This window comes from Periplaneta americana, chromosome 2 (genome assembly GCF_040183065.1).
Source record: "Periplaneta americana isolate PAMFEO1 chromosome 2, P.americana_PAMFEO1_priV1, whole genome shotgun sequence".
In the NCBI taxonomy this organism is placed as follows: domain Eukaryota; kingdom Metazoa; phylum Arthropoda; class Insecta; order Blattodea; family Blattidae; genus Periplaneta; species Periplaneta americana.
In genome coordinates this window covers 40,435,106-40,450,605 of record NC_091118.1, presented here as the reverse complement: position 1 = coordinate 40,450,605, position 15,500 = coordinate 40,435,106, and the positions used below count along the sequence as shown (strand labels likewise).

Genomic DNA, 15,500 nt, shown 5'->3' with positions numbered 1-15,500 from the left:
GTTTGTAGTTGCTAGTGCAATATGTAAACAAACCATTTTACTAGCTATAGGAGGAGAGAAAAGTAGTATATCCATTTATGTTACAGGGAAATACAGTATTACAATTTTCAGTTTGGTCATTACTTTTACAGTATTTTATCAAAAAAACAGTAGAATAGTAATATTTTTTTTTTACAAACTCAAGTCTTCAGGCGGTTATATACATTATGTAATGTCTACTTTATTCAGCATATTACTAACCTAATTTATTCCTGAGAGTTTTGTGAGCACTTCCGTAAGAAACCCCAATTTCTACAGCTAACTTCTTGACCGACTTATTAAGACCTCGCTGCATCCTTTCTCTAGCATCTTCTACAGCATCTTCTGTCACCTTTGTTGGCAATCTTACAGTTTTCTTCCTTTCTGCACACTCTGTTGCTCTAAATTTATCTACCAGATTAATGACATTTCTACGAAAATATTCCGTAATGATATAATCAGGAAATTGTGAAAAAAAAAAACTGTTGTTCACATTCGGTTATATTGTAATTCCAGTTTCCATCATCGTCCTTCATACCTACAAACAGTAAAACAAAACTCTTGTTTAAATAATGCTGTTAAGTACCGTACCAGATTATAGGGTACCGTACTTTCGGTAATTCTCATCTTCACTTGTGCTCAGTCCACACAGATAAATTCAGTTATGCTACACACCATACCTGTGTGAAAATAAACTTCAATAATATAAGCTCTATCTTCTATAGAAAATGCAACATATTTCTGAAGCACACTGTACTCTGTACTGTTTATTTCACTGCTAGCAACAGCGGCCGTAAGTTTGTGTGACTGACGTTAGCAAGGACATTAGTGAAAGGGGTGGGAGTCAAGTACATGTAGAAACGCAGGTACAATAAAAATTGAAGTAAAAATAAAATGATGTCCCTGTATTATAATTCAATGTATTCAAATTTAATTTTGTATTGAATTCAACTTTCAGTTTATTTTGTTTATAATATATTAATGTGTAATATGTATTCCTGTAGTTACACAAGTATTTTCTATGAAATTTGTCACTTAGGCCCTTTTTCTATGTTGTAATTTCTTGCTTAATCCATATTAAAACAATATACCATGACTTCAATGTGTTTTTCCAAATACACGTTTGTTTTCTGAGAAGTTAGTGAGGATTATTTTAGTATCACGGAATTAGGATATCCCTCACGGAATTACGCAACCACTATCACGGAATTTGGATCCCTGTCACGGATTTAGGAGCCACTGTACAACAATGAAGAATCATTATTATATACGAAACTTGTGAAACTGTTGACACTGAATGCTGTAAAAACTGTAGCTAAAGGTCCAAATAACGTCATTTAGGTGTTATTTGAACATTTTTATTACAATTTTGGTATAAATATAGATTTTATTAAATATGTCACGGAATTAGGCAACCTTACCCTACATATATATTTTTTCTTATTAGAGGACCTCGCCATCCTCTATTGAATATTGTGTAATCAATGACTTTGTGTAGTCATCATGTAGATACTTAGTAATGGAAAAAATATCGTTCCGGCACCGGAAATCGAACCCAGGACTCTCAGCTTGGGGCGCTGTGTGCTCTTACCATCTGAGCTATGCCGAGACTCGATCCACAGTGCCGGTTGAACTCTTTGACGATACAAAAGAGGAGAGTTCGGCCGGCAGTATGGATCGGGTCACGGTATAGCTCAGACGGTAAGAACACTCAGCGTGTCAAGCTGAGGGTTCTGGGTTCGATTCCCGGTGCCGGAACGAATTTTCTCGATTAATAAGTAAATGTTCGAATTGTGTTTCACTAAATTTGGTCACGTCTGTATGCTTTAGGAATCCGACACCCGGCAACAACACTGGAAACTACCTAGTGGATCAACTGAAATGGTTGCCAATAGTGGAATCGGGTTCGAATATTAGTAACATCCTCTATCTCGACATTGATAGAGTTGTTACATCTCCTGGAAACACCAAATACTTGGGCCAGGGTCTGGGCCCTGTGAGGTTGCAAATGAAAACTAACCTCTTCAAGGAACGCATGAATTTCATGGATTCTCTTCCTCTGAACGAAAATTGCGTTGAGAACTGCGTATGATAACGCTGATTTTAAGAAATAATATTAAATATTTTAAATAATTACTAGATATTGAATTTATATGCACTCAAAATATCTAAAATATGCATGCATTTATGCTGTCAAAATCTTTAAAACATGCTATATCATTTCAAAAATATGCACTAAATATGCACTAAAAATTTTAATTCTAGGTTTATACATTTTGGTACTTACAATGTACATTTTTCCTTAGGCATCATTCTGGTCGTTGTAATTTGATTTGCAGTACACAATGATAATTATTTTCTCCAAATGCTCAGGGGTAAGTTTATGACGTTTATATCACTTAACACAAGTTTGCATGCAGCGAAAGACCTTTACACGTCTGCAGATGTTATTGAGCAAAATTTGAAATCACTTACTTGCGCTGGGGAATTTTCTACTGGAATCACAACGTTTTCACCTTGAAGATATTTATCCACAGAACATAAAACTTAATGTCAGGATTTCTCCCTAAAACGGCGCACAATTTACCACTTAATTTTTTTTTTGTATACTTTAAAGGAGCACTCTGAATTTTATTCTGAATCTCCTTGAGGAGTGGTAAAGATTCATGTAAAGACAAACCACATTTTTCGAGTTTTCTTTTTGTGGCTTCAGCTATAACTTTGAAATATGTCTGGATTACAGCCACATCCCTTTGAAAATATTCTGTGAACGTTCAAAAAGCTTCAGTTGAATCGGGGATTGCAGAAACAGTACATGTCATGAAAACTAAATTTTTCAGCAGACACAAAAAACGGTATTACTGGTGGTAGACCACATCATTGGTTATAGTACTGGCTTCTTCAGATAGAAGCGTAATAGATGTGTCGTTTTATACCAAATTTATTGGAATCTAATGAGTTGTTAATGAAATAAATCAATATATATTAGCTTGACATGTGCTGTTTCTGCAAGGAATCAAAATTTTAGTATAATAATTTCAGTTCAACTAAAGTTGACATTGCTTTGATTTCGAGTAGTGAAAATGGCATTAAATGTCTGATTAGTCTAGCAGAAAGTAACCTTTCTGCTTTTGGTTTGGCTATTAACCCTAGCAAGTCCAATTTAATAGAGATTAAAAGTGGTATCCTATCCCAGTTTAATGTCATGTCCGCTAATGATTCGCTCATTCAATCCATTTATAATCCTGATGACAGCATTAAATACCTTGGTATTACTTTTAATGATGAAATCGTTTTTGATAACTGTGCTGTTTTTATCACATTCACTAAAAATATTTCTAAACTCTGTCTCTGCCCTTTATTAAAACCTGATTAAAAGGTAACGATTATGAACCAATATCTCTGTCCCACTCTTACTTATCCCTTACAGTGTGCTCCACTCAACCAAATCAAAACCGACTTTCTTAATGATTTAGATAAAGTTACCAGAGGAGCATGCAAAGAGCTTATTGGTCTTCCTCATGACTGCCCAGACGGAATGCTCTACTCTCCTAAAAAATATCGTGGTCTTTCGTTAATGAAAGCATCCTGGGAAGCTTATGTACAACATATAAATACCTTTAATACTCTTCTTCTTGTTGATGACTGCCATCTCCTCATTGTTAGGCACCTTGTAAGCGAAAAAGTTTCTGCTCTGTCAAAATTGAATATCACCACTATTGATGCTATCACCTGGTCAGGTCGTAAAATTCGTAAACACTTAAGAAATGAAGCATTCCAAAGTTGGACAAACCATACCTTGCGTGGTAAAGGGGTTATTGTTTATAGTGATCTCCCCAAGGCTAACTCATGGGTAAGCAATCGAAAGAGCCTATCTTCCTCAGAATGGGCCAATGCTTTAAAAATGTCAAGCAATATTTCGGCGGTTCGCGCAATACCGGGCAGAACTCTAAGCACATCCCGCTGCCGTCATCCAGACTGTAGTGAGCTTGAAACACTTGGACACGTGATTGGACAATGCCCTAAAGGTGAGCTGATGATTAATGCTAAACATCATCATGTACGACATGCTTTGGCGACATCAATAAAAACTTTAAATTGGGAGATTCATGAGGAAGTACATTGTGTATCGTCAGATGGTTCTTTCAGACGAGCAGACATTATTGATATTAACGGACGCTTAAAACGGGCTCTTGTTCTTGACCCTACCATCCGTTTCGAAAGGAACCTAAATCAAGCCACCGAAGTTGATATTGAGAAGAAGTCTATAACCTTGTTTGCCGTATCTTTCTCAAAAGTACAACGTCCCTCTTAAACAATGGTCTGTCATTGGTTTGCTGTTTGGCAGTAGAGGTTCTTTTACAAAATTAACATGGAATTATCTTAAGGAACTTCACATTCCTTTTGATTATGTAATGCATATTCTTATAAATATTATCAAGGATTCTCTTCAAATATTACATCATAATCTCTATTTCAATTAATCCACCTATATATTTGCCTTCAACAATTAACTTTCTTTTTTATTTAATGTTTCAAATCACATATTATACATGTTTATTGTATTCAGGACCCTTGTGGTCACTCACATTCTTTGAGCTGATGTCTTTAATGAATAAATAAATAAAAAAAAATATATTAGTTGTATAATTTTCAGTCGTAACTTATCGAAGTGTAAGTACAGAATGAATTCTGTTACATCACATTAAATTATATATTTTCACAAATTACATTACATTATGTGTCACGAATATTTTCGACTTGTACAAAAGTCATCCTCAGGTGACACAATAAAGCAAACAATAGTAATATGCGTTACAAAAGCGGTATGTTGAAGTTTTGATGTTCGAGGAAAAGTTTGAAAAAGCGAAACGTAGTTAAGCCTTTTTTAATTTCCGAGAATTGAAAGAAAACATACCGCTCGTGTATCGTACATTATTTTGTGCGAAGATCGTTTATTACATATCTGAAAGAGGTATTTCTAATTAGTTGCAATGAAATCTCCATCTTGGTTTCTGTTCAATGACGGCAAATTTGCAAAGCAAAAATATCTATCTTCAACATTGTTGCTTTAAAATGTTTTCTGTGTTAACTATACTCCAGCAGGCCGTGATATACGTCTGTCTTCCCCCCCAAGTCTATAAATGCGAAATTAAAACAAATGGTGAGGTTATGTAATGATTTATTTTTCATTTTAATATTTTAACAATATTATTTATATAACATATTCCAGTAATAACATCGGCATCTGGAATCTTGTTGATTTTTTTCACGGATTCCTTAATCGAATGCAGTAACTTTAGTGGAGTTGTAGAGTTTACTTAATTTTTGCAAATATTTAAAAACAATAATTAACATTGCAATTTAGATGACACTGTAGTGGTAAGTTTCCAATTTATAATTATTACTATATTGAACGTCTCTAAAAATAATATGTTAAAAGCCTAAAGCAGTAAAATCAATATGTCACTTAAGCGGTAAGAAGAGGGAAATTGTTATGTGTGTTAGGTTGGGAATACTGAATACAGGTGATAGCAGTACAATGAGTGACACATATATACGCATTACAAACCATACATGCTCATTTTAAAAGGCTTAAGTGTGGCTGTAAATCAGGGCATCATACATTGTAATTAGTTAAAATAATCAGGTAAAAATAACAATCAAGTAAAAAGGCTACATTCAGATTAAGATCAATATCATGTTGTGTGACACATAAAAAGTTGTGTGCCAATATTTAGAGATTAAATTAAAAGTTAAGTTTAAAAATATAAAAAAAAACCTAGAGGTTAAAATGACGGAATATGTCCATTTGTAATGCAGTGTTCAAGACGGTAAATTCTTTGAGATGTGGGTATTATGCGTGTGTTTTTCGTCGCTCGCAGCAATGAGTAGCAATAATATCTGAAACAGAAACACCTAGTGCTATCTCAACAGAAGAGAGTGATATATCGGACTTTCAACCAAGTCCACTGGATACCACTGGACACGAAAGTGCTAAATTTGGCTCACGAACTGGAGTCTGCATACATCGCAGCATCAGGATTCCCGTCTGTTAAAACACAAGGGGCTTCTTGCATTGTGGCGGAGAGACATCGAAACGGGGGATACAGTACGATTATTTAGTCCTGACAGTCCCCGACAATGTGCGCCTGAGTCAGGCAAATCCATTTAGTTTCGCCAAGGGGTGTTTGGGTTAGTCTCTCGCTTGCCTTCGCAGCGATCGGATGTAATGCTTGTGGTAGAGCGGTATGTTTCCAGTACAATTAAACTGTATTGCATTCCTTTACCGACTGATCGCCCTTATCTCTACTCCGGAGCTATCCACACTCCTATTACTTCCCCTCTTTTGGGTCGCTGAGCTGTCAGGACTAAATAATCGGTCTGTACGAGGTACGATAAAATGGTGATGATAGACAAGTGGGTTTATGGCAGATTTGAGGAGGGCAGGGGAAGGAATGAAAAAGTGACAACCAAGAGAATGCAGGAGTGGGATTTAGCGGCGGCCTTTCAATATCTTTCGGGTTTTTCGTTCGATTTCACAGCAAGTTACAGCTCGGTCGTTGCTTTTAAGAAACGACACATTCGTACAATGCACAATAGGCAATGACATCTTCGGGAAAACATTACCTAAAGTGTTTTTGTGTAGGCAGGAACTTGGAGGTAAATTTGAGCCTAAACGGCATTTCTTGCAAGTTGAGAGGGCGCGAAGACATTCTTTTCCCCCTCCCTATTCCCCAGATACCGTTAGCGACCGAGCAGTAGCTGTTACTTCTTATACCTGCACCCCCTACGCTGTACACATAACAAAATAAAATATTTAATAAAGTACACTAGGGGATATAAAATTCAGCCATACAGATGTTTGACAATGACTTGTTTCAGTATATTTTAGTGTCATTGTTATAATATTTTCAACTGGCTACTAATAAAATTAACGAATGTTGGTTTGAATGTTGGGGAGCGACACAGTGCAGATTGTCCCAGTGTGTATGTCGCAGTGTAGCTACTAGCGACGGAGAAAACATTTGTCTTTTGCCCTGAGTGGTTTGAGATTTGTTTCGTCCTTACAATTTACTTCGTAGTGTTTTGTGAATATCGGTATAGGAAATAGTGTACATAGTGTAGTGTTAATTTCTTATATAAGTACATAGTTTTTTTATTTAGGCTTAGGACCGTATTTTATCGTAGTTTGTAAATTATTTAACGAACATTATGGCTTCCAGCAGTGTTATAAAACATAAAAAAGGTAAACCAATGCGAAGTGGTCGGAAGAGATGTGTGTTGAATTTATTTCAAACGTTATGTGCTGAAAATCCAACTTACAGTTTAGAAAAGGTGGCTGAGATGGCGGGGAAACTCACGGGAGTGGAAAAAGCAAGTGTTTATCGCATCAGAAGAGAGGCGAAGATGAATGACAATAAATTAAAGAGTCCGGTGAAATTTCGCAAAACTGTTCCACTATTAGAAAAATGCGACGAATTCACAAAATCAGCAATAAGATCTAAAGTTCGCCAATTCTTTTTTCGTCAAGAACTGCCAACTTTAGACAAAATATTAGCTGCGGTGAACGGTGATGAAGATAATAGTGATAACAACCTACCAAAATTCTCGAGGTATGTTAATTTAAATTAATTCTTGATTTCCGCACAAAACAGATTATGAAAGTCTATAAAAATATTTATGCTCGACCATGCCGAAATGTAGTAATTATACATCTGGTAGCAGACCTTTAATGCATGTCATTAAAGTACACCTACTCATTAAAGGTCAGGTCTTTCAGCCAATGGCGACTCAGTTTACAACTGTTCAGCCAATGACAGGTCAGATTTCTACCGTTATAAAACCGCAAGTATCGATTATTCTCGGATATGCAATCAAAAGAGAATTAGCGAAAAGTCACGGAGGCTGGAAATCCAATACTGTCGCAGAAGGTTATGTCCTGTTACTATAATAATTAGCGTTAATTGTAAATAATATTCAAATAAATTCAATTTGTCATCTCGTTTTTCAATGTCTAATTTTATTTCAATGTTATCTCTGTATGTTCTTATGGCCTAGCAAGGTCACTGTGGACATCTGTTCCTCGGAAAAAATCAATACTTTCGCGTCTGCGCACATCTCACAACATACGGGACATTGCTCCAGGTCAGATACAATAAAATTAATAATATCAAGTTAGAAATATGGTCGAGCATAAAAAGTCGTATGAAACTCGCTTATAATGGTAATTAAGAAGCTCGTATGAAAATTATGAAACTCGCTTGCGCTCGTTCATAAATATCCATACTCACTTCTTAATTACCTTCATTATAGGCTCGTTGCATAATGTACTATTCTAGTTCTAATTTTATTATAATGCATATCATAATATAGGCTTTGTATTATAATGTTATTATTCATAATTCCACATTCACTGCATAGTACTATAATTTGTGTAGCTGAACGTAGAAACGAATTACTACTGGTTCAGTAGACCTATGCTTATTAAGATCGAAATACTTAAATTTAATATGTCAGTTGTACGCCTGTTTTAGTATTTATTTCTTCTTACGTTACAAGTAACTGTCGTATATTGAACTCATTAAATATTTTAATATGCAAATTATTGATATAGACAGTAATAAAATAGAATTGATTTCTTGGTACAGACTTTCGAAATATAGATTTTGACACTTTGTGTTGTAAGTCAATTAGTCGAACGTTTTTACGACGGACTGTAGCACCTTCCCCTTCACTGACGGTAGAGAGTGTGAGTAGAGGGTAAAGCCTCTCAACCAAACTGAAATGGGGAGTAGAGTAAATGTAAAGACTGGTTCACAATAAACCGGGAACGGAAATGACGAGAACGAGAACGGAAATATTGTTAAAATAAATGTATTTAAATGTGAGCATTCATAATTAACGAGAAGCTTGTCGGAACCCAGGAACGGGAACGTGAAAGTTAATTGTGAATTCTCACATTTAAATAAGTACATTTTAAGGGTATATGTACGTGAACGACCACAAATATTATCAGAAAATGCAGGCTCTACATTTCTAAAATTGTATAGGGAAATGAACTCACAAATGGACAAAAATTACAAGATACTACAACAAGACTTAGGCTACTAGAACTTAAATATCTGATAAAAGTATAAAAAAAGGTTACTAATAATATTTTTCAAACCAGTTTTATCAAAGTATGAAAAAAAAAATTCTGCAGTTACATCATTTGGTAACCATAACATTGTTATGGTTTCTCTGACAGCTTTAATATTTTTCCTGCATGTAATTAATACTTATTTATGAAAAGTAGACTACTCTCAGACATGTAGAGTTGTTTATTTTAATGCAACTAATTTTTTATTTATCCTATATAACATAATTATATTAAAATTTACATAATGTTTTCTGACCTAATTTTTCTATTTTCAAATAAATGGGCATTATTGTAGTCTACCTTTTGAATAAATGTATGTTAAATCAGTGTAGAAAATTTCAGAATTCTATCTCGGTTGTGGAGTTATGAAATAATATGTGTGAACATTTTCAAATTTTAAAGTAAAAAGTAAATTATAATAGTACATTATGCAACGAGCCTATAATGATAGTAATTAAGACGCAAGTATGGATATTTATGAAACGAGCGTAAGCGAGTTTCATAATATTCATACGAGCGTCTTAATTACCATTATAGGCAAGTTTCATACGACTTTTTATGCTCGACCATATTTCTAACTTGAAATTATTCAGATGTATACGTTTTATTTGTATCTGACAAGATCGGAAGTGACCTTGTTCTAGGTCGTGAATTGTGAGATGTGCGCAGACGCGAAAGTATTGATTTTTTCCGAGGAACAATAATGTCATTGACCTTCATGTAATCCCGTTAAACTTGATATAACCTTGATTATTGAATTCGACATTGAAAAACGAGATGACAAATTCAATTTATTTGAATATTATTTACAATTAACGCTAATTATTATAGTAATAGAACATAACCTTCTGCGACAGTATTGGATTTCCAGCCTCCGTGACTTTTCGCTAATTCTCTTTCGATTGCATATCCGAGAATAATCGATACTTGCGGTTTTATAACGGTACAAAGTTGACTTGTCATTGGCTGAACACCTGTAAGCTGAGTTGTCATTGGCTGAACACCTGTACTTTAATGAGTAGGTGTACTTTAATGACATGCATTAAAGGACTGCTACCATGTGTATAATTACTACATTTCGGCATGGTCGAGCATAAAAAATATTATTAGTAAACGTTTTATACTTTTATCAGATATTTAACTTCTAATAAGTCTTGTTGTGGTACCTTGTAATTTTTTTCGAATTATGAGTTCATTTCCTTATAAAATCTTAGAAATTTAGAGCCTGCATTTTCTGATAATATTTGTGGTAGTTCACGTACATATACCCTTAACAAAATTTCCGTTCTCGTTCCCATTGTCGTTTCCACTGCCGGCTAATTGTGTACCAGCCTTAAGGGTTAATGAATTACAAAATTAACTAAAAATGTGGTTGTAAACATGTTCAGTTTCAGGGAAACTTACTTCTGCGCTTTTTGAGAAATTTTTAGATACAGTCCTGCAGCCATATGTGAAAAAAACAGTTCTTTCTTATGTTAGATTCATGGGATGAATAAACGGTGATACATAGCCTAACGGCGAAACATTTTTGTTAATGAAGACAACTGTCAACATGTACTTCAAAAATTATTTCTTCTAAATGTACAGGGACATCATTTTATTTTTACTTCAATTTTTATTGTACCTGAGTTTTTGAATGTACTTCACTCCCCACCCCTTCTACTAAGGAAGTTCCAACTCCACACAGAACCAAGACCGCAGATAGTAAGCAGTACTGAGTTACTGAGTATAGTACGTTCCAGAAATATGTTCGCGTTTTCCACTGACGAAAGAGCTTTCAATATTGAATCATATTTTCGCACAGGTACTGTCCGTTTGCCTACGTCGCATCCCGATTTCCCCCACCTGCTTCTGCTCGCCCCTGTGTAAAAGCTGGGCTGTCTTAGCTCTTTTCTGAAAACATTAATTTCTCTTAGGAATTGGACGTTTACGTAATATTATACAGCTGTTTAATTTAACTTAAATAAAAGGGCCTCGTTAAGTAATTAACTGTCACGTGATTTCCTCCCTTTCTACAATCCTGCGGCATAACCACTTGGACGGACAGTAGATAGCATGTCTGAGTAATTTTATATTTTCGGGTTCGGGCAGAAGTGAAGATTGAATTTACAGTACGTAGAGTAGGTACAGAATTATTTCAACATGAGTTACTAGTACGAAGGATGAAACTGGCAATTGGAATTAGATGCAATAGTCTATAGTGCGATAATATGCACAAAAGAACTGAAGCCTGTATCGAAATGAACGGCCACCATTTTCAAAATTGTGTTTAAATATCCATATTATGATTGTATGACTTGAGGCTTTCCCGGCGTTTGATATAGAATAACTCTTCTCGGGTTCTCAGCCAGGTGAGATGGAGATTAGCTAATCTCCAACTCACCTGGCTGAGAACCCGAGAAGAGTTATTCCATACTATGATTATTTTTCAATTTAACTTCTTTCTCTATATTGTACGCTAATGTGCTGTAGACAGTATACACTGCATAATGAATACGTTCGCATGGATAACTCACTTCGTGAGTAAAAATACTTATTCTTAATACAGTACTGTACTTTGATTAAAGAAAAACCTAATGAAAATTATCAAATTCAAAATCGCGATATTTCCTAGTTTACGTAAATGGATGAACTACTTTTCTTCCATCCTATACCTAGTAGAGTGATTTGTGTTTTACGCCAGTATCATCGAACTCCAGTCTTGTAGGGGGGAGCAAGCGGTGTTTCCGGTTCTCTAAAGGTATAGGCAGGTTAATATTAAAAATGTTAGTAAAAATAAAATGATGTCCCTGTACATCATTATGCCGCAGTGTGACGTATATTTTTACAGGAAGATTAAACAGTTTCTATCATGTCTCCAAGCATACACGTATCTATCAGAATTGAGTCGAGATATCTCTTCCCAGGAGAATGAAATAAAAATTCATTTCCTTGTACATAATCGGCCGTCGGCTCCAATTTTTAAAGACATATAGCTGTATGCATGGTACGCAAGTAAGTTAGTAGCTGAAAGAAAAAATGTTTTCATGCACGTCAAAGACGCGTACTTTCATAATAACGTTAAGTAAAGCAAGTGTGAATGTGGAATGAGGACTGATGAGCTTCATCTGTTTTCCTTGCTTTTTCGACTCTTATTATCCGCAGCTCTGTAGTGCAGTGATGTCAAAGCAAGCGCATTTTTCTGACCTTGACGTCGTGCGCGGGCAGCAAACGCTAAGTATGGGAAGAGGAAGGGTTGTGTATATGAATAAGCAGCCTGTTGGATTAAGAAAACGGTGGTGCACAAACTTCAAACGGAACGTGAAATTTTATGTCGTTATTTTTATACGGCTTCTTTCTGTTTAAATATTATCTATATTGTCTGTAAAACAAAAGTACTAACACTGATTTCTTAATATTGCAGTTGTATTTTAAATCTTAATAACATAATAGAGAGTTAAGAAGGAATATTCGCTTAAATTCCATAGCAGTATAATATTATACTGTATTAAGTGGATGAAACACATCATTCATAAAGAAAGTGATATTCCAAAGAAAGAGATTGCGTATGACATGATAAGTTGGAATTTATATTGATGGTATCTTTAGCCTTAAAAAGTAATCAATAAACTAATCAAAACAATATTACAGTACAAAGCAAAGTTAGGCCTACCTAGGTACTGTATCTGTTTTAAGTGTAACTAATATTACATAACAAAACTCTTATCGCATTATGCTTTTAAGGTGATATTTGTGGGCAACTTCCTATCATCAGAATATTAAATTATTTTCTCGAAATCTGCTGAAGCTATAGAGCTGACATTTTTACAACACACGGGCATGTATCTTTTGCTTATGATGTAACAGTAGTTGCTTTGTTAATTCATTTCCTTACAAACAATTTCCATGCGAATATTTTCAAAATTTTTAATACACTATCTTCAGTAATACGTATGTACGGTATATTAGATTTACGAAAACATTCTGTAAGGCTACTAAATAAACAGGCCTATACCTGAAAATTTCACTTTTCTATACGAAAAGTTGAGAAAGTATATCTTTTGAATAAAAAAAATGAAACTTGTGAAAAATGAGCACTAAAATTAAAACTTACATTCTTATAATGCACTTATACTTCTCAGGCAAATCTAAAAATTAACATGGATACGGTTTTAATAAGTTCTCTTCCTTTTATCTATTGAATCAGTGCTGGCCATCCCTGAATATAGCTCGACCAAGCGGCATATACCACCTCTTTCGTCTGTCTCTTTCCTTTCCGCTGTAAAGCGCTCAGGCTTTCCTGAGCTCTAAAGAGCGCTCTTGCTCCTGTGGGCATCAATTGACATGCCTGCTGTAGTGAGTGTACCATTATAGAGGATCAGGAGTAGATGAATTCTTCTTCTATTAACTAGTATAGTATGCTTCTCTGTTATATAAACTGTTTCTTAAAATTCTCTGATTAGAATCCTGGAAAGAACAATGTAAAGTATTAGATCAGACGTCTCCAAAACCGTACTCGCGAGTAAGCCCCTGAACGGAACCGGAGCCAGTACGTAATGAGCGCGCTTCACCTCACCCATCCCCACCTGTACTATACTCAATGTTTATGCGCAAACGAAGAGCAGTGGCGGACTGCCATTATCATTGTGTTGGTCGAGTGTTCCACCGTTTCACAATGTCTTCTAATCATGGACGTAGTACATTCAAGGGTGAATAGGAAGATAAATATTTTTTTGTGTTAGTGGGGAGAATATGAAATGTTTAATTTGTTCGAAAATTCTTAAGGGTGTTAAAATTCAACATGCGACGATACTACTCGACCCTTCACAAAGAATATCATACAATTACAGGTATGCTGGACATGTGAAAATAATTTATTTTGGGACGTCTGTATAACTGTTGGTTATACTTAATAATCAGTATATTACAATACGTTTACACTCAGTTTCGCATGATATACTTATAGTTTTTCGTATAATTTTAGGTGAAATACGTACCGTCAACGTGGGCTACTTTGACCCTTAAGGTGTTACTTGAACCCAGAAGAAAAAATTTTTACTTACCATTGGAGTAACTTAGGTGAAAATATTTGTACAGATGAAAGTTTGCAGAGAAAAAAAATCCACAACTTTCGACACCAAACTGTTATTTTACACCCACCAAAACATTTTTTTTTCTGGGTTCAAGTAACACCTTAAGGGTCAAAGTAGCCCGCGTTGACGGTACAAATATTTTGATAAATTTGAAACAAGAACATACAAACATAAATCACACACGTATCCTCAGTCTTAAAAAAAAATCCTTGCTAGCTATGTTCTGACTTGGAATAATAGAAAATCAATGAAGCCCTTTTTCAGAATGAGCATTTGTAAAATCGTGCATACAGGACGTTACTAAAATACTGTGTCCAGAACAAAGACACAAGCTTAGGAAAATTAAATTGTCTCCAAACACAATTCAGAGAAGGATTTGTAAGATTGCAAATGTGATTGAATCTGAAGTCGAAACCACAATTAACCAGTCTGTAGCACTGGACGAAAGCACAGATAGAAATGACAAAGCTCACCTAGCCAATTTCATCCGAGGAGTTAATGGACATTTTACTGTATGTCAAAATAATATACAATAATAATAATATGCGTTACAAGAGCGGTATGTTGAAGTTTTCATGTTCGAGGAAAAGATTGAAAAAGCGAAACGCAGTTGAGCTTTTTTAATTTCCGAGAACATGAAAACAAACATACAGCTCGTGTATCGTACATTATTTTGTGCGAAGATCGTTTATTACATACCTGAAAGAGGAATTTCTAATTAGTTGCAATGAAATCTCCATCTTGGTTTCTGTTCAATGACGGCAACTTTGGAAAACAAATATATCTATCTTCAACATTGTTCCTGTAAAATGTTTTCTGTGTTTACTATACTGCAGCAGGCCGTGATATACGTCTGTCTTTTTTCCCCCCCAGTCTATGATGAGTCTGGAATCTTGTTGATTTTTTCACGGCTTCCTTAATGTTACTTGCATTACAAATGCAGTAACTTTTGTGGTGTTGTAGAGTTTACTTAATTTTTTGCAAATATTTAAAAACAATAATTAACAGTGCAATTTAGTTGAAATTGCAGTGGTAAGTTTCCAATTTATAATTATTACTATATTGAACGTCTTTAAAAATAATATGTTAAAAGCCTAAAGCAGTAAAATGAATATGACGCTTAAGCGGTAAGAATAGGGAAATTGTTATGTGTGTTACGTTGGGAATACTGAATGTGGTATTTCACACTTACCGCGTATTGGTTTTGAGCGGAAAGCAAGCAAATACGCACGATCTCGCACAAACGTATGATATTTCTTATCCTTTTG

The 15,500-nt window shown here is 35.0% G+C and overlaps 1 protein-coding gene across 2 annotated transcripts in view; it reads left to right on the top strand.

The window, feature by feature from the left end:
* Nucleotides 1-3,415, top strand: part of LOC138692860 (juvenile hormone esterase-like) — a 76,730-nt gene extending 73,315 nt beyond the window's left edge. For both annotated transcript variants that reach the window (XM_069816165.1, XM_069816155.1), the window contains exon 12: nt 1,849-3,415. In XM_069816165.1, coding sequence (XP_069672266.1) covers nt 1,849-2,110 — 262 coding nt within the window. In that variant the 3' untranslated portion in view covers nt 2,111-3,415. The remainder of the gene's footprint in view (nt 1-1,848) is intronic.
* The last annotated feature ends 12,085 nt before the right edge of the window (nt 3,416-15,500 follow it).